We start from the raw sequence: 20,453 nt of genomic DNA on the forward strand, positions 1-20,453 counted from the left end.
ACAATCCTTGAAATACTGACCATGTGAATGAATGGAGGGAGCATGGATCATTCTTTGTTGAACAATAATTACGGGGAATGTAGTAGTTGGCCAATAAGTTGATTCTAATTGTTTAATACATTGCGCCTAGATTTTCCAAAAATGCATACTTGCCATTAAAATATGTTGTTCCCATCAACACATGCATAATCATATGAAGTATCACGTGGACATTTGGTCAATCAACACCTATGAAGTTCAAACATTACAATGTATAGTGTTTGAGTGTCGTATGTGGGGACATGGAGAGTGCTTGATAATCTAGCACTATGAACCTTGTTAATCAACATTCTACTACGGTTTATGGTTAGGAGTTGGAAATTGAATTATACCATCATGGTTTCTTGACAAATTATGACCTTGAGCATCATTTTGATATCCCTTAAACATTGCAAATTAGCATGTGCCACATGCAACATGGTTTGCCACTATTAGGATTGCATGTGTAGTGGTGTTATCATTGAAAGGATGAGACCATTGAATAAATATTACTTACTGTCAAAGTATGTTGCATATACATATACACGTTCAATCTTATTTACGAAAGCTTCAATAAGAATAATACATTGCAATACATTCACACCATAATGAGAGAGATATTTTGATGACAACAAATTTCTATTGCTCAATAAAAGAGAAATGTATTTTTCAAAGCTTTGACCATGGAGTAATATATATGTACTTTCAATATGGTAAATTGTTAAATGGATATAATGTCATCCATGCTAATATCATTTGTGTGCTAGAGCGGCTAACTACAAGGACATCTAAATTGGTATAGTGATATAGATCCTAGTACATACCTTTGTGTTGTTTGTGAGCTTTGGTATAAACAACTCAAATCAATAACCTCACAACTTGGCGTTGTCTTGGAGCCAATTATGTCTTCGTGCACATTATGAATGTGTATGCATGTTTCAAAGGTTGGAAAATCCTTGATTGGCTCGAAGACATATGTATTGTTGACTCAATTTTCCTATTCAAACGGTGTCCCATCCATTGTCCAAGTGATGAACAACCATAAGCTTGACGAGGGACATTGGCACAACCATCAACAAATAACTATTTTGTCGTTGGGAACAAACTCCTTGAAGATGTCACTTTGCAGCACAATATATATTTGCATGCATAACATTGGCTTTGTGTGCTTAACTAGAAGGCCCTCCAATCTAAATGGTTTAGCCATTTGATCCCTGAAACATCAAGTGGTTTGTTAGGAACCATCCTCGCAACTTGGCACCACCTTACACTTTTTCGTTTTAGTTTAAGGTGTTGATTGTTTACACATGGATTACATCAAATTGTTTTGCAGAACGATTTTTCATCGTGTTAAAGAAAGATATAATCCAATGCCAACATTGAGTTGAATCATCCATGATAACTAGAATGCTGACGAGTTCAATCATGATCTTGCATATCCATGTATCTCGGAAGAGGATCATGCAATTGTCGTAATTAAGCCTAATTAGCTTGATATGCAAGCAATTGTCGTAATTTAAGTCTAGTTAGCTCGATACGCAAGACGTGGTGGGCGGAAAGGAGGTTGTGGAGAGACACACACATAGAGTCGGATGGATTCCATTAGTGTTTTTTCTTTAACCCCTTCCTTCCCCGTAAAAGGGCAAGTAAAACTCATGTACATTTTTTTTGCGTTGTTTCTCTCTTTTCTGTCTCTCTCTTATTTTCCTTCAGATCGTTTCCAGGGAACGAAAGAAAATCGAAGAGAAAGGAGAGAGCAGGCGAGAGAGAGAGAGAGAGAGAGAGAGAGAGAGAGAGAGAGAGAGAATAATCAGTGAATGAAAGAAGAAGAAACCATCGCGATCTTCTGAACACAAATTAGGGTTGCCTTTCTCTCTCCCGAACAGAAATTAGGTTTCCCTTTCTTTATTTGTTTCTTCCCCTCTGCCTATCTGTACTCCGAACACGCAAATACGTGCACAGGCTGAGCAGGGCGATAGAATGGGAAGTAATCATTTCAAACCATCTCCCTGAGCTATTTTCTCGTGAAGAAAAGACCTGATAATTCTATCATCTGTACCAAAACTGTAATGATTTTGGTAGCACGAGGATTTAAGAATGTTTTTCTCTGGCGATCCTTCATCTAAAAGGAAGGTGGACCTTGGTGGGAGAAGCTCCAAAGAGAGGGACAGAGGTAAGCTTCTCGAAATAGCCAAAGTCGAGAGGAAGAAAAGACAGAGGTTTCGGCTCGAGACACAAAGCGCCATTATCATCCAGGTTATTCTTTTTTTTCTTCATAATGTTCTTTATCACATTTCTGAATTTCTTGTAGAATAGGAGTTTTTTAACTTCTTCAAAAGTTTTGCTAAATTCTCAACCATACACGTACATGTAAATGTTATGCTCATCGGGTGATGATGAATATCTAAGGTGTCGTGATGCAACTCGTGTGTGAAAATTCTTGTTTTCTTAGAATAGGAGAAAAAATTGTGTTTTATTGATATTTGACTAATGGACTGATAGTATTATATTGCCAAATTGGATTTCGTGCCAAATTGGATTTCGTGAAGGCTCTAGCTAGGAATAAATAGCAGAATATTTCACAATTATGTAGCAAACAGCCTCAAACTTTTCCCATGTTATTTACTCCGTATCACACTGCTCATTAGCTTGTGATTTTACCTTGCAATGGGAGCATTGAAAACGCAAATTAAAAAACTTTGAGTGTTAACCAAGGGAATTCAAAACATAGTTATACAATTGTGCTCATCATTGTATCATGCATGCACTACAGTCGTAAATCCTGTCCACAGCCTCATTTAGAATCAACTTGATGGTTTAAATAACTTTGGTTTGTTTTTTGTTGATTTACTTTCTGGCAATATTTGCTCAGGTAACAAAGCAATAGCCATAGTAAGTAAAAGTCAAAACTTGATGAAGCCATTGGAAATGCCAACGTGTACCAGAAGCATTGCTACTTAATGCATATGTGGTTTCATTTGAAAAGTTCAGTCTTTCCCGTATTGTGAGAGTGTTTGGAACTTGGGATCAACAAGTCAGTAGTAAAATCAAGTTTTTTTGAGAAACACAGCTATAGGCAAAGAAATAAAATTCCTGAAAGAAATTAACTCATCATTTATACAGAAGGATGGTGGTAGTTTGTGATGTGGCCTCTTAATACTCATTTTCCAACATCAGTGCTGATGTTCAAAATGATTGTGCAGGATATCCTTTGCAATGTTTGGGGCATCACAATTGTTGCATTTCCTTATGGTCCAAATTAGAATAAAAAGAACTTCTCAATGTAAAAAAGAAAAATCAATGATGTTGGATGCCTTTGAACACAAAAGACATGGATGTGTCTGAATGACCAATCCAAGGTTAAGAAACAACACATTCATGGGATCTTTCTGATGATGATGCACATTCAATGCTAGAATAGGACACAACTCATGAATTGAATGATGCACCCAACATGACTGTGAGATTCAATTCACATCCCAACTTTATTAAGCACAAGTTTAGGATATTGCTGGGAAACTTATGGTGTGTCCTTTTACAAGAATATAGTTGGCGCTGATGATTATACCATAGTGCCAATGGAGATGATAGTCCATATGATCCCCACTGATGGAATGTAGGAGCAGGTTTTGGATTAAGAATTTTACATCACACCTCTATATATTCTATCAATAATACCTACGCCATGAACATGAAATTTTGTAGACAAAATATACTATATCTGAGCCATTATTACTCATACTCATATACTTTCTGTTTCTCTGTTAATGCGAATGTTGCAGAGGTATCATAGCTCTTTTGTGTTGTTCCATGGCTTGAAAGTAACTTAAGCTGATTTACAAGATATACATTTCTATGTAAGATCCTTTTAGATGTGGTTCCATAACCTTGTTTTACTTTTGCAACAGAAAGTTTTTCGGGGAAGAAGAGCTGTTGCTGCAGAACGTCAAACTGTCCGAAAGCAATTTTGTGCAATATATGGGGAGCATGGTGAAAAAATAGACAAGTAATGCATATATTTTTTATTATCTTGTTGAATTTGAGGACATGTTGTAAAATACTTGATCATTCGGTAGTAGGCCGCAATGGAAAGAAATAATCATAGTATGCGCCTATTAGAGTAGTTTTTCCTCATGGCTGCCTATGATGAACATTGAAGTTGATGATCAAACTCTTTGCGTGTAAACTATGTATGCTTCCTTCCAAATATAAGACATTTGTATCTTCTCTCTAGGAAATTTGCTATATGTTTATCTTCAAACTTATTATTTCCTTAAAGGTACTTTTGATTGTAATATTGCAAGTATATGCGTAGCTCCTACTTGCTTATCAAAGGATTAATTGCTGCACATGTTTCAAAAGATTTTATTTTGTTTGCTTCTTTAACCTTATAATTTTATGTAAATTTTCTTGACAGGAATGCTTTCAAGGTGGAATCAAAATGCTTGCCTGAACTTATTTTCTTCTACCAGTCTCATGAAAAGGATGATTTTCTACGATTAACTGCTGTCTGTCGTGCATTACATCAATCGTTGATTGAAGCAGGTATATGTGTTAAGATCATGGGAACCATGCAATTAATTTGGAAGAAATGGTTGATCCCTATCGTTTCATGTTTATCCAGGTGACTTGGACACATTACTCAGCGTTGACAACCCTAGCTTAGAGAAGTCTTTATATAATTCCATTGTAGAACACCGTGTGAAGAACCTTTCTTACTTATGTATAGTAGCCATTCATCATTATCGGTAAGTTCAATTATGTACTCATATTTGCAATTAAAACCATGCTGAGAAAAATAATCAAGTCATCTTCAAGACAGAAATTTCTGATAACAGAATGTAAGAAAACATTGATATTCTATGAACCAAAAGGTATCCCATGAATTAAATTAGGGTCTTGTAGCTTTGTTGTTTAAATGTCAAAACCACAGAAAACAACGTTAGGTGTGAGGATGCTTCACTATTGTCTATGGGAACTAAAGTAAATCTTGTAGTCTTAAATAAAATATAAACTTAGTTTAACATTGCTTGTTGATGTTCTATATATTTCCTATATAAAATTTGTAAATAGTATTTAAATGTATGAACGTTGAAGGGGGAATGATGTGGCTTAAACATTGAAGTACTTGTCAAGAGAGTGTATTCACGCCTCTTAAATAATTCGTAAACAATTTATAAACGACTCCTAATGTGTTATTTGTGTCCAGTGACTCAGGAGTCTCTTTAAGTGTGACAACCATGCCCCTGAGTCACTCAGAGGACACCATGTGTAACTATGTGGTCAATAGATTATAGCTACTAACACATAGACAAATTTAGTTTTGTGGGAGGTTTCAACAACTCCAAGCCACCGAGCCATGAAAATAGCAAATAAGTTGGTTTCTTTGTAAATAATGAAATTGCCGTATCTTTACATCTTACATTGTTTGGAACTACTTTTTTCATATTCACAACCTCAACATTAAGAATAGCTTGTTTAATGTTCTTATAGTACACGGCCTTGTGATTATAGAGACAACAACAAAGGCATGCAACAATGTCCTGGCTAATTACACTTCTATATTAGTTCTAAATTACACTTCTATAATTTACTTTCTTTCTGAGCTCCATAATCTTAATTTGGATTGTGGTAACTTTACTACGAACTGATGCAAAGGTTGTCCTCTATGGAGGTGTCCTAGCAATATTAAAAGATAAACTACATTGAATGAAATTCTTCATAATAACTTGCATGGACTCACACATTTTAAAACCAAATTCCATGTGAATTCTAATTGCCTATGAGATGAAAGCAGTGGCATTGAGTCTGTGTATGGCGCATGGTTTTGTGATTGCAACATAAGCCTGGATTGCTTTAGCATCTGAAAGCACTCAACGAATGTCATATTTTGTAGATGTTTTCTCAAAGAATGGCATCCCATATCTGATCTAGGAATGAAAAACATATAATTGCAAGGAAAAGCTACATTATGTCATAAACATCCAAGAATAAGAAATTCTTTTCTGGACTCAGTTTCTACTGCATTTCATAACTAAGTTGACTCAATAATGACGAGATTGAAAGTGAAACAAAATTTGTGGAATAAAGAAGACTTAATTTTGGGTGTATCATAATAATTGATGCTAAGGTTAAAGTGATGCTGGCTTGTTTTTGACTAAATAACCTGTGCACATGTTTAAGATTTTTAAGGTGACCAATGAAAGTTTGTCAAAACTGCTCTTGAAATTTTTTACAGGGCTTCTTTCAGACAGGAATTATTATCACCAATTGTTGCTTGGGACAGAGAATTCAGTCCAGCCCTTTTACTTTTACACACTGTACTTACACTTACAGATACGGGAGTCTCCTGGTCTGGAGTGATTCTGGACTTTCTCTACAAAAACAAGTTATTTGTCTTACTTCGGGAGTTACTTCAAACCGTGGTATGCAACTCTGTATGCGCAATGCTCACTTTAACATTGATTTAAATGCAATTGTATCCTCAATGTTCACTTTATCAGTGATTTGAATACAACATTTTGGGCTCTTGTTTGTGCTTCTTTAACAATTTTTTATTTTGTTTTTAATGTCAGTCTGAAGAAAGCTGCTGTCATAATGAAGTGTCTTGCTTAGAGCATGCTGTGATATTACTAGCACATAGGCATGCTGGAAAAGGGCAGAATGTAAAGAGATTGGACTCATGGAGCTTTACAGTACAGATCTTGTCTATCCCACTCGTGTTTCAGAAATTTCCTTCCTTTAAGCAGGTGCAGTCATGTCATGAAGTTATGCATATCCTATTCTTCGTCATCTCAGCATATTCATGTTTATTCGGAATGCATATATATCTTAACGTTGCGTTAGGTTATCGTGAGCAAGGGTCTGTGGGCATCTTCAGTTTGGCAGCTTTCCTCATCATTACCAGAATTGATTGAACAGTTGCCGCAAAGTATGTCAACACAGTTCCCATCATCTGTATGTTTGCTTGGGAACCTTTTGGAGGTTTCAGGACCAGCCCTGTCATTAAGAGATTGCCCTTTGCAGCTGGTAAAATTGGACCACCACATCATAATGAGGTTCACAAATGGTATTGTAACATTTGATAACATCTTCTTGTTATTGTACCAGGCTGTTAGTTTTGCCACCGTGTCAAGATGCCTCATGGAAGTGTTTTCTTCTCAGTACATAAAGTCATCTGATCCCCTACCTGATGAAGGTATTAATTTTGAGTTATGGGATGGTTTATATGGCAGCCTGTAGAATATATTTTTAAGAGTTTTTCTCTTTGAAGACTCTGAAGAGAGCATGGAAGTAGACGCACGAGAATCAGCAGTGCCAATTGATAAAGCATTGGAAGATCAGCTTTTATATGCGAGTAAACCAGATGTTATTAAGAATCTGGTGGGCAAAGTTGATTTATTACTTCGTTTATGGAATTCATTAATGTTTTGACGTCCAATTTCAAGCAGGCACATAATTATAATGTTCTCTTTATCCTAAAGGTCAGGATAGTCTTTCCAGACATTTCCTTTGCATCACAAGAAAAGGGGATTGTTCCTTCTAGCAGCGAGGCAGCAGCTATGGCTGAAATTTGTGGTTTTTTCTTCACTTCTTTCTCATTGTTTCCAAATTCGGGAGCAATAACAACCTTAGCTTACAGCACACAGCTTGTTTCTTACCTTTGGCACTATATGGAGAGGTGCAACTCAGCTCATGAGTGGCCCATTATTAGTCTCCAGCATAAAAGTGATAAAGAGAATTATCCAGGCATGGAAATGGATGGTTTGCTGCTTCCATTATCAGTTTTCTGTCCTGTGTACAGGTAGGCCTTAGTAAGGATGTCATGTTGAAAACATTATTGTATGTATCTTCAAATTGTATATCTTATTCATACTTGCCTCAACTTTGTGCATTAGTCACATGCTTCTTAGTCTCGACAATGAGGAGTTCTATGAGCAGCAGAAGCCCCTTCAATTAGGAGATTTGCGAATACTAATCATCATATTGAAAGAGGTATGCATTTCACATTTTCTTTGAAATGTCAAAATGATGTATGCTTGTGTTGTTCATATGGAATCCAACTGAAGAATTCAAAGGAAACTGAAACGCGTGCAATGAGAAACAGGAAATAGATTGGTTCTCTTTGCTGATTATCTTTTCTGCAATACAAAAGGACTGGAATATTGGGAGGAAGAGAAAATACGAGAAGATAGAGGAGGGTAGGACTGCAGGTGCAATCCTTGAATGTGAAAGACCCTTCACATTTGGATTCCAGAACTTTTGCAAGGAGTTGTGTATGTTACAGTAATCAAGATGGTTGAATCTAACTAAGAGAACCCAATTCACTACCAAAGATCTCGTTGTTATTGAGAGATGGGAAACTATCAATTTGACTACAGCATAGGGGCAAATGGCATCCCAGCACGGATGTCAGTATCAACTAGCAAGTTGCAACCCAAGATACCTGAAGACCTAGGGTAGAGCAATTCATAGCACCCTATGGGGATGGGTTCAAATCTAAAAATTCCAGTTCATGTTAACACAACTGGCTTTGCTGAATACTTGTAATGCTGAATCCTTATTGCATGTGCCATGTGATTGTATGCCTCCTCAGTCCTAGACTACTGCAGGATATCAGTCATTAATTTTTCATTCAAAACCAGAGCATTTGCTTTCTCAAACGTGATATCTGCAGAACTTTTGCCTCTGCAAAATTCAAAATGCACGACGTGACAATGATCCATCTGAAATTATCATTAAAACCATTTTTACCCGTTATTATCCTTTTCACTTCCTCTAGATTTTCTCTATTGCTTCCAAATGCTTATCTTCTAGTTTTTCTCTATTTCTTTCCACAAGGGTTTGTTTTGTGGTTGATTTTTAGCTTAGATGTTCTCTGTTGCTGTCAAATTCCATTCTCTTGTTTTGCTGCCCACATATCCACCTTAAGTTTATGCTTCTGTTTGTTTAAGAAAACTGTAAGGTTTTTATTTTGTGGCTGATTTTGTTTTCTCGTGAGGGAGTGAAGAGGGGGAACAATCTTTTAATTTAAACTAGTCACATCCATTACCTGTGTGATATTCCCTTGTTCTTGTTTATTTGGTGCTCCATGGACAATTTCATTGTTCACATGGCTAAGTAACTTTCTGTGTATCTGTTTGTTTTGTGATACACTTCACGAAAGAAAGAGAGTGAGAGAGAGTTGTTTGTTTTTTTGAAAGGCTTTATGGCAGCTGCTATGGGTATTGCCTTCAAAACTGGCACCGACCACTTCAGCCTCCCTAAAAAAAGTGTCAAATTCTCAGAAAGGCCAGAGGGTTTTCTCATCAAGTTTTTTCAGACAAAGGGTTAGCCATCTTTCCTCCACACTGCTTGCACAGGTGAGAGGGGATTAATCATATCATCATTTAATAAACTCTATAGCTAAATTTGATGTATTTGTGTTGACATCAAAATTCCATTTTGTTCAGTTACAGGATTGGAATAACAGACGCCAATACACACCACCTCAAGATTTTTATGCAAGAGAAGCCATGGATGAACTATTCTTTTCACAGGTTTGTTTCTCATCTAGAGCATGATGTTTTACATACATTTTCTTTTCTCTATTTTCTGTAGGGTATATTGAAGTCTTCATCTGCTTTTTCTTGTCCACTGATGTTGCAGTTGTGTTCTAATGTCATGCCAAAGATCTCTAATATCTGTTTGACATGAACAATCAAAAACTGATTTTGAGAATATGAAAAAACATTTAGATTTGGTGTTTAAGGTGTTAGAATGGAGCAAATACATAGGAGACCTATCAATGAACAACTGTATTTCGGCGACTAATCCAATTATACAAGTTACCAAAGTGGTTCCTGATGTGTTGGCAATGCGCTTCTTAAAGACATTACTAACTTTAGGGAAAACATTGGAAATGTGATTCAAACAACGCATCTTTTACATGCGCTTTTTAAGAAATATAGGAATGTTGTAAGATGTATACAAACATATATGTTTTTTATAAAGCCGTAGACTCTATCAAGCTCTTATATTTCAAGATTCGCTATATTTACAATGATTCAAGAAGATTTGTACAATTTATGAAGAAGTCATAGATATGATCAGTGATCCAGAAAAAACAATAGATGAGGGCAAATAGTTCTATTTTTACTTTCAAAGATGTAATATAACTCTATTTCCTCCTTTTGGCACCATTTATAACATCCTTATTGAGCAAAATAAGCTTGCCTTGTTTTCCCATTGTCAATAAACTACTTATCATCCTCAGATAAATTTCAGTCATAATCTTTATTGATTATGTAAAGTGATCAGTAAGATGTAGATTTATTTGAAGTAGGAAAATCAATCACAAGTTTTGAATTAATGGCTTCTATTAAGTGGTTCTATAATATGCAGGTAGAACATGAGAATTCCAGGGCACGCGAACTGCTTTACCAGGCTCCGTTTTTGATCCCATTTAATCACAGAGTCCGTATTTATACTGTGAGTGTATCCCATCCAAAGTATATGGCAAGTTACAAATTTAATGAGAAAATTTGATTAATGGATCACATGGCCTATGGTTATTTAACTGAATAAGTATGGGGGAGATTTTATCTTATACTATATAGTTACTAGTATAATATGTTTGTATTATATTCATTATAATGATGGAAGTCTAGAATGAGTGCACCAAACAAATGTGAAGATATTTCAGGACATTTGATGTCGATTTACTTGACCACAATACGCCAAGAAACTTTGGTCATAAGTAACTTGTACTAATTCTTCTGGCAGAGATAGAGGAAAAAATCATGTGCATGGGAAATATTTAGAAGTAAAAACGTTAGGAGAAAGAAAGAAAGATATATTAACATCTTTTAAGAGTCCAAAGCCTATAAGACCAAACAAGAGATCGCATTTCAAGTGTTGTCTCGTCTTTCAGAACAAAACAAATAAATAATGATACCATAGTACGTAAAATTCGTGTTCGTCTAGCATAGCATTCATTTTCCAACGTTGGAAAACGAATGCGAATGTTATTCAAACATTCTTGTGTTTTTTTTTGTTTTTTTTCCCATTTTTTAATGTTTTTTTTTCATTTTTTAGGCTTATTTACCTCATAATAAATAGTTAATCCAAAAGTATGGTATTTATCATTCTTTGAGGGTGTTTTTCTTGTGCGAATGATTGAAACATTTGCAAATGCGAATGCACGTATGGTACGTATGGTTCATACTATGAATGATACTAAGCAAATCAGCACATGTAAGATTCCCAAGTCAGATATATTGTAATTTTTGTCTTCAAACCATCTCTAGCATAGGTCGATCCAGAATGGAGAGGTCTCCAAAGTGAGGGAAGCACCAGCAATGGCGGGAGATAATGGCCTTTATCTGTCGATGAAAAGGGTCCATGGGGCTGGGTTCTACATGCATGACAAATTGCTGTTGTTTCTTAGATTGTAACCCCTTTGTTATGTCCTGGTTGGGCGCCCATTTGTGTAGCCCTTGATTGACTTGTAGCATAAGTAGGAGTGATGGAGCTCAAGAAAGCTATGATTGTTCTGTGGATGAGCTTGTGTAGCTGTACGGTGGTCCTTCAACAATTTTTCCCTGCATCATTCTAGCAAGAAAAGTCCCATGAACCGTTGGTCCTCATAGTCCGTTACCTTGCGTAGTGGGCCAAAGTCTTGCTTAAAGAGGCAAGAAAAGTCCCAAGCACAGTTTTTCCTTATATTCCGTTATCTTGCATAGTGGGCTGAAGCCCTTGATTGACTGTAGCATAAGTAGGAGCGATGGGGCTAAAGAAAGTTGTGATTGTTCTTTGTGGATGAGCTTGTGTAGTTGTAATGTGGTCCAACAACTTTTCCCTGTGTCTCTTGAGTTCTAGCTCCCAAGCACCGCTGGTCCTCATATTCTGTTACCTTGCATAGTGGGTCCAAAGCCTCGCTTAAAGAGGCAATGGTATCTGCCTCTTATTTCATAGTGACGAACATAGTGTTCTTCTGATTCCACACCCTGATGACACAATTGGCAAATTCTTTCTTCTAAAGGTATTCATGCATATTTGCCTACCTCAATCTCTAATTGATGTAATGAAGTTCACAGCTGTCTTATCACACTGCGCAACACATAGAATAGATGTATGTTCATATAAGATGGCCTGACGATTAATCCATCCTCTGATGTGTGTAAAAAGTGAGTTTTATTGCGGGTCATCTTTGTACCAAGTGATATTTTGAGGGTGATCCATGTTATCTTTTCCACTTTGGTCATGTTTAGATGGGGACAATCCAATCTATATGGGAACAGGTATAGTGCATTTATGCTTATGTCATGTGACTCGAACGATTGTTGTATTTCAGAATACTAACAATGAATGTCCTCATGTTCAGCAAGTTGTCTTGATGACATAAGTGCCAACCTTGAGTACCTTCCTTTAGGGAGCTCCCAAAGTCGTTGGATATAGGTCACTGATTAGAATAATGCCTCAATGATTATAGCAGCTGCTTGCATCTCTGCCCAGATTATATCATGGGGCACAATGCTTTGCTCCTTATCGTGCAGGAAATCATTGACACTAAAAGCCTCTCTAAATCTTTCCTGTTATTTGCCTTGTTAAGCCTCAGTCCCCAAGAGTTAGTGTCACAAGTGTATCAAAAGGCCACAGTTTAGTTCGTGGCTCTTGGAACCGCAATTGTACACATTGTCTTTCAAGAGCACTAAGGGCTGGAAAGAAAGAAATATATAATAATGTTTTTAAGAAAGAAAGTAAGCTATATATTAATGTCTTTTAAGATGTCAAAATGGGTGCCAAAATGGCCTATAAGACCAAATAAGAGATAACATCTTACAATGTTTTCTCGTCTTTGAGAACAGCAAACGAAAATAAATATAACTAAATAGAGTACTAAAGAATCTAGATATCGGAGTACTTAAGATTGTAATCTTACATAGAGTGAAGCTTTTGTCTTCAAAAAGTTGCTGACATAGGGTACTCCTAGCTGGGGAGGTCATCGAAGTGAGGCAGGGTGCCTGGTAATAATGGCCTTTATGTCAGTGACAAGGGTGATGAGGTCATGCTCCAGATGGTGGTGGCCTACATGCACATCATATTGCTATTGCTTGATATATTTTAAGCCCTTTCCAATGTCTTGGTTGAGACTCCACTTGTGTAGTTGATGATTGACTTATAGCACGAGGTGTGATATGGGTAAAGTAAGCTACAAATTTTCTCTGTTGATGAGCTGCTCTGGTTGTTTTGTTGTCCTCCAACAACTTCTCTCTATGCCTCTTGAGTTTTAGCAAGAACGGTCTAACATTGTTTGTCTTAGCCTTTTTTGAAGAGGCAGTTGTGTCTCCTTTTTATTACGAACTCCTATTTGGATGGGGAAGTGCTTTGATATAGTATCATATTTCCTGCCCATTCCATTTGCTAAGGTTCCATAATCCACCAGTTCCTTGGCTGTTGAATTAGCCAGGCCCAAATCACAAGCAGCTTACTCCAGTTGTGTCATATGGGATTGCATTGTTGGCAGATCCATTCATCAGTTTGCATATCTTCCTATCTCAAAATTTAGCTGATGTGAAGAGGTCCTGAGCTGCCCTACACACTATCGAATGCAAGAGGTAGTTGTGCATCCATATAAGCAGCTCAGCAATAAATCCATCCTGCAGCACTTTTAAAAGAGTGCCTTGTAGTGGGTCATCTTCCTAAGAGACATACAATTAATGATATAAGCTCTGAGTGCTGTATTGTTTCCCACTTTTATCATGTTCTGTTGCGGACAATCCAAGCTATGTTGGTATGGGGGTAGTGCACTTATATTCATGTTGTACAATTGTAACTGTTCTTGTAGTCTACCAAGAATGATTATCTCCATTTTCAGCCAGTTGTTTTGATGACCTATGTGCCAGTGTTGAATACCTTTGCTTAAGGAACTTCTAAAACTGTTGGATATTGTTCACTGTTCGAAATTATCCCTAAGTCACCACTGGGGCTGCCCCTTCCTGCTGGGGGCCAGCCATTATTTTTTGTTCCTTATTGTGCATGCAAGCACAAGACTAAAGGGCTACCTAAACCTGCCCAGTTATGATCCCTACACCATGAAGAGGAGTTGTGGTACAAGTGGTTCTTGGAATTAGAAATGTGCACATTATCTTTCAAGGTACCAAGGGCTGTATATCCACGAGAAAGTCAAGCACATGCACTTGTCATTGTGGTGAGTATAAATTGACAGATTGCAAAACTGATCATCATGGCGAGTTTAACTCAGTATGGGCCTTGGTAATGAGTTTTAGCTCACCATTGGATCTATCTCTACCATTGTGGTGATGTAAGCTTGCTATGTGGCATCCTGATGAGTAAAACTCACCACAATGCATGGTGAGGATAATGCACCACAGTCATAGTGGTGAGTTAAACTCACCATGTCGCATCTTGGTAAGTTTCAACCCATCACAGGCCCTAACTCTACCATCGTGGTGAGGGAGATCTGAGGCCCTGTGAAATTTACTCCTAGATATCTGTAGGATCGTGTTTATGCCATATTTTCCTCTCCCAAGAAGAATTGTAGTTCTGATATTGTTATTGAAGCTTAAGTGCTGTTAAACACTGTCACATTAGCTTTCTGAAAGTTGACTGACAAATCCTTCTTGATATGAAATGACTTTAAAGCATTTGGATGTCCTTGTAGGCCATCTAGAAAGTGGGAGATCAACACAATGTCGTTGGCATACAGTAATATTGGTATTGCTACCCCTGCTAGTCATGCTCCTGAACCAGTTGATCTCTCTATTGAAGATGTCTCATCTTAGTCGTGTATAACTATTCATTACTTTTTCAAGTTCCATTTAGTGACTGTCAACCAGCTTTTAACGAAGTTAATTGTATTCTAAGTTTAGGTCTTGTTTTTATGCATTTATTTTTGGCTGTTGTTTATGCAACTTGGGATGGTGCCACAAAACAAATTTTTTTATGCCTACAGGCACAATTAAATTCCGCAAAACAGCACGATTCTCGCAGTGCCTTTTCTTCAAGGTTGCGTATTCAAATAAGGAGAGATCGAATTGTGGAAGATGCATTCGCGAGTCTGAGTTCGTTATCTGAAGAAGCTCTTCAGGGCACAGTAAGTTTTAATCTTATTATGAATATGCACCCTGTATCTTGGATAATTATGGTGATGAACAAAATGGCTCAAAATTTTATATAGGCTGTTTGGATGGTGCACATCCCGCTAGCTATTTTCGTATGTAGTTTTGCTTCCATGTATGTCTCACTTTCTTGTGTGATCATTGTTTACAGATAGTATTCATCATGTTTGTGTTTGCACATCACTCCCAGATAAAGTGATGTAGACTCAGTAGATTAGTTCGCCTTATAGGTCTTCATAATGCTAAATGTACAATTGACGGTATATAGTTTTTGCCATGCTCTGATTGCGAAGATTTGCAGTTTGTCATGTGTTAACTAGAGAGACCGGAGAAACTTGAGAAGGAAAGGGAACTTGAGGCTGAGGTGTAGAAATGTTTAAAAAATGGGGGAAAATGCCTGCCAGCCTATATACAGAAAGATCTAGAGAAATTTTAATTTTGCTGTTTATTCCTTTGCCCTATTTTTAGTTCAAATTACTTTCATGCCCTCTTTTTATAAAATTGCGATTTCAAGCTATAAATTTGATCATATATATACACACCTGAAAATGTTCGATATCTTAAACTTAAAAAGTTAAATAATGGCATTACCAGGAAAACAACGTAACTTATAAATAGTTCCAACCTACTGAAACTTTTCAATTTTCTTCTCATGAAATACTGATAGCAAGGAGGAGTTGCCTCTGAGGACCATCCCATGTTTTTTTAAATCAATAGGAATTAGGGCACGAAGGGTTTTTTTTATTGTTGGAAATAAAATTTTCCACAAGCCCTGATTGTTAATCTCTTTTTGCACTTTCAAGCTAAACATTGCATGTTGACCTTTTTTCAGATCCGGGTTTCATTCGTGAATGAATTTGGGGTGGAGGAAGCGGGAGTAGATGGTGGTGGAATATTTAAGGATTTTATGGAAAACATCACAAAAGCTGCTTTTGATATACAATATGGTTTATTTAAGGTGGGTTAATTCACATTGAAAAGATTTAATTAGGATTCTTGAACATGTTTATGATTTTGTTTAATTTTGTTTATGCAGGAAACCCCTGATCATCTTCTGTACCCAAATCCAGCATCACATATGGTGCATGATGAGCATCTCCAATACTTTGAATTTATGGGGAAGATTCTTGGAAAGGTCAGTTTCTTGATGATTTTAAGAACTTCTATTTATGGGTTTACCAATTCAGGAAGAATCTACAACTATTTCATTTTGTGAATCCTGATTATAACTGCATCTATAGGCTATGTTTGAAGGCATCTTGGTGGACATACCCTTTGCAACTTTCTTTCTGAGCAAATTGAAAAAGAAGTGAGCGTTGTGATGGATATTACATATACCATAATATAGTTTATTTGCAGTTTTGTCTTGTTTCTAACAAAATTTCAATCATTTGAATCAGACATAACTACTTGCATGACCTGCAATCCTTGGATCCTGAGCTTTACCGGAGCCTGCTTTTTCTCAAGGTTAGGATTTAGACTGAGCAGTTGTAATAAATAGTAAAAGGATATTCATTTCCATAAAATTCCTTCCACAAAACCAATTTCAAGATCGAAGAGAGGATCTGGTGACAAAATCTGAATAGCTCAAAATTTGAGCCATACATTTCTTAATACCACTTCTTTGATTAGTGATTGATGCTCTCGTCTTTCTGTACTTTATTATAGGGATTTCCTCAATGTTTTTTAAGTTTCGCATTATAAATGTTTGGAAATGTTTCTATGTGCAGATATACCGAGAGTATAAGAAAGAGATTGTGTATAATTTTCATTTAATTTTTCCGTCAATTGTTTTTCAAATGCAGTAGATTATTGGGATGTTAAGTATTGCGGCATTGTGTCTGGCTTTGGAAAGTGGTAATCTGACCTGAGGATGATGAGCAGAAAATAATGATAAGTTCTGCATACTGAATTCTTTGTTCAGAGCCAAAGTGATATACATATTTACAAATGCATTATGATGTTCGAGTGCTTGAATGACGAGGATTACACAAACAAAAGCCATATCTTTCATGATTTAATGTGAAATAATATAGTCACGTGCTTTGCAAAATTGTTATGAAGGGCATGATAACGATTTGCACTGACAATTTCACATGCATGCAAAAATCCAAGTCATCTGTGCCTGTAATGTACCCATTGTATCTTATTTATGAAAGCAAGACTGCCCTAGGTATTTGGTATGTGTAATTCACTGCCTTAAATATCATGAAGACGAGTTTTCTGTGTTTGTCCAAGCCATGTGGTATTTCTTTGTTTCCTATCTGATTTGTACTTCTTTGCAGTAAATTTTGAATCAGCTTCCTTATCCTGTTTAACTTTCCAAGTGCAGAGATATGAAGGAGATTTGGCTCAGCTGGGTTTATATTTTGTGATTGAGAACAATGAATATGGGGAGCAAGTCCAGGTTGAGCTACTCCCAGGTGGGAAGGATATCCAAGTGGACAATGATAATGTGATCAGATATATTCATCTGGTTGCAAATTATCGTCTTAACACTCAGGTTTGTTCAATGACATATTTCCTCTCTTCGAAATAGCATAAGTTCTGAAGGTTTCAGTTGGAGAAACCATCTATTTGCAGATTCGTCAACAAAGCTATTTCTTTTTACGTGGATTTCAACAATTAATACAGTCAAAATGGATCGACATGTTCAATGAGCATGAATTACAGGTGAAGGTTTATAACCTGTGCTTGAGGGTTTCTATCCTATCTCTTTGCGAAGCCTTATAAGTTTGCTGCATTCTTTCTTTCTGCATTGCAGCTGTTAATCTCTGGATCAGTAGAGGGACTAAATGTTGATGATCTTCGGTCAAATGCCAATTATTCTGGTGGCTACAGTGAGGTTATATGCTTGTTCCTGTAATTGTTTCTTTTGCACTCAGGTTCTATTCTTTATTTATACTAAATTGTCATGTTGCTCATATCACATGAATAACGAACCTTATCAGGATCATCCTGTGATTGAGGTATTTTGGGAGATTGTGAAGACATTCGATTCACATCAGCAACAAATGTTTCTCAAGTAACATTTTCAAGACTGTCATCTGTTTGGCCCAATTGGCATTAGAGAATATCAAATATAAAAAACTATTCTATTTTCTGGAAACAGGCTTCAAGAAAGAGGAAAGAAAACTGATTCATGTTAGAATATTGATGCAGATTTGTTACTGGGTGTTCCCGTGGACCCTTGTTAGGTTTCAAGTACCTTGATCCACAATTTTGTATTCAAAGGTATGCATACATGTTTATAATCACTTTAGAAGTAGGTGGCAATAGTTTCCCGATGCATAATCATTGTAATCTAATACAGAGCTGGATCAGAGAATGTGTCTGATGAGATGTTGGACCGTCTTCCTACTTCAGCCACATGTATAAATCTACTCAAGCTTCCTCCTTACACAAGGTACAAGCAAATATAGCATGCTTTATGATTTTGAGACGGTATGATGTTAATGTTGCTAAAAGTTGCATGTGTGTATGTGTGCATATCAGGAAAGAGGTCCTTAAGGCAAAGCTTCTCTATGCTATAAATGCAGATGCTGGGTTTGATTTAAGTTGAATTCTTGGAACACCAGTACTCATATGCTGGCATTGCGAAGCTTGGGATTTGTGTTACTGCCCATACATATGCAGTTCCAATTCGAGCTTTCATGGGTGTAAAGGTCTTTGGACAATGTCCTTATATTAATGTGTATTCAGCTTTCTCTATTGAAAGCAAGAGAATTGGCAGGGCAAGAGATTTGCTTCCTGCTTGTAGATAGGAGGAAAGTACATAATTTTGTGCTTATGAAAGGTTGAATTGTCAATAAAATTCCCTTCAGCAATTCATATAGTATTTTTATTTAGTGCATCTCTGAAAATCTTCTGCATCTGGTTAACAAAATAATGATTGAAAATTAAGTGTTCAATGTCTGAAGAATTTCTGAAGTTTTACTTTCAAAAACGGAATCCATTTTTGGTATCTGTGAGTTCAATATCCTAAGAATTCTCATCCTTGAGACTATGAGGTTTTAAATAAAGCTTTGAATTGAAGGAAATTAGAGATACGCGTTTGCCCTCCTGCAAGAGGATGAAATCAGTCTATGCATGTGTCCCTGAGGCTGTGCAACTGTCACCAATAACTCTTGCACAATGAGATAACAATGATTGCAACTAATGCCAGTAATTCTAGCAAGGTGGGATCATAACTGCAAATAAAGAAAGAAAGAAAAGTGATGGTGTAGTTCACGTGGAATGTGGCTTACTTCTCTTTTAATGTGTTGGTGAGTCAAGCACCTATGAAGAAAATATTTCTCAATCTCAACCCCTCCTAAGCGTAATTTGCAAAATCTATCAGATCTTGGTATGTAAAATGTTTTTCCTATGTGAATATACAGTTGGCAACATTTCTATGTGAGGACTATGGGCATGTGGATGTTTGTGTGCCTCTTATTCTATATGAATTTGAGAAGTTCATGAAATGACCTTTGTAGTAGGTTATTGTTGTAGGAGGCTCCCTTCATGTGATCTAAGTTTTTTGGGATTATATTTGCTACAGGACTTGTCACCATTGGAGAGATTTATGGTCTCAAAGAATGGCAAGACAAAATACCTTGTTTCACTTATCAATTACGAGAGAGAGTTGATCATGTCAATATTCTAACACCCATGGGATGTACAAATGCTATATGTCACTCCCCTCAACTAAGCAAGTGGGGTGTTTTACATGGTGGTGAAGGTTCTATCCTTGTAATGAGTTCATGAAAATCACTATAGAAAATATTGGAAATTATGCTTGACATCCTTGAATTCGAGGCACTCAAAATGAATATGTTCTTTTGTCTTTGGTACATTGTCTTGTAGGCCACATGATTCCTTTTCTGCTAAATTTTGCATATAATTCAGAGAAAGTCTCATATCTTGTACAAGGTTTGATTTACAAAGTTTGGGATGCAATTGGCTAGTGATTAAGAGGTTCAATCTTTCAATATTTGGAGTATCCATGAGGAATTACTGTTGGGAATACCCAACTAATTGAACGAATAGGTAGTAAATCGACGAGTGGGTTCATGTATTGGGAATTTTGATCATGACAATTCTATGTGGGACTTAAGTCATTTGATGTATATGTATATATTTTTACCATTACTTTGGTGGATTAAAATGGTATTGTGATCAATTTTGCAACCTCTTTTATCTATGTTTCAGTAGAAGAAGGATAAGATGGGGTTTACATGGTTTTGGTGGTCATTTGGCAACTCCCAAGAGATTAGTTGGATTGCTTTGTACATGCATTTGATGTCTCACCAATTCTCTTTACTTGGAGATATG

General features: G+C 36.6%; 1 protein-coding gene across 1 annotated transcript; it reads left to right on the forward strand.

Annotated features, from left to right (window-relative positions):
- Positions 1-1,773: 1,773 nt before the first annotated feature.
- Positions 1,774-18,988, forward strand: UPL6 (ubiquitin protein ligase 6). The gene is made up of 26 exons (XM_087329911.1): positions 1,774-2,274; positions 3,927-4,024; positions 4,436-4,563; positions 4,643-4,766; positions 6,257-6,443; positions 6,594-6,767; positions 6,865-7,047; positions 7,129-7,216; positions 7,292-7,401; positions 7,503-7,822; positions 7,917-8,013; positions 9,222-9,380; positions 9,471-9,557; positions 10,402-10,488; positions 14,975-15,115; positions 15,973-16,098; positions 16,177-16,275; positions 16,382-16,449; positions 16,541-16,607; positions 17,473-17,643; positions 17,724-17,813; positions 17,905-17,985; positions 18,092-18,165; positions 18,303-18,374; positions 18,454-18,546; positions 18,636-18,988. The coding sequence occupies exons 1-26, from the start codon at positions 2,116-2,118 to the stop codon at positions 18,700-18,702; spliced, it is 3,150 nt and encodes a 1,049-aa protein (XP_087186037.1). The 5' UTR covers positions 1,774-2,115; the 3' UTR covers positions 18,703-18,988.
- Positions 18,989-20,453: the final 1,465 nt, after the last annotated feature.

This window comes from Azolla caroliniana, unplaced genomic scaffold (genome assembly GCF_043228905.1).
Source record: "Azolla caroliniana isolate FFs.n. ecotype wild unplaced genomic scaffold, voAzoCaro1.0.p SCAF_13, whole genome shotgun sequence".
Taxonomy (NCBI): Eukaryota; Viridiplantae; Streptophyta; class Polypodiopsida; order Salviniales; family Salviniaceae; genus Azolla; species Azolla caroliniana.

Bases quoted from the DNA above. Each gene is read 5' to 3' on its own strand.
- UPL6 (XM_087329911.1), top strand. From the start codon at position 2,116: ATGTTTTTCTCTGGCGATCCTTCATCTAAAAGGAAGGTGGACCTTGGT. The intron at 7,048-7,128 runs GTAAAATTGGAC...TTATTGTACCAG, and splicing joins GAGATTGCCCTTTGCAGCTG to GCTGTTAGTTTTGCCACCGT. The intron at 8,014-9,221 runs GTATGCATTTCA...TTTTTTTGAAAG, and splicing joins TAATCATCATATTGAAAGAG to GCTTTATGGCAGCTGCTATG.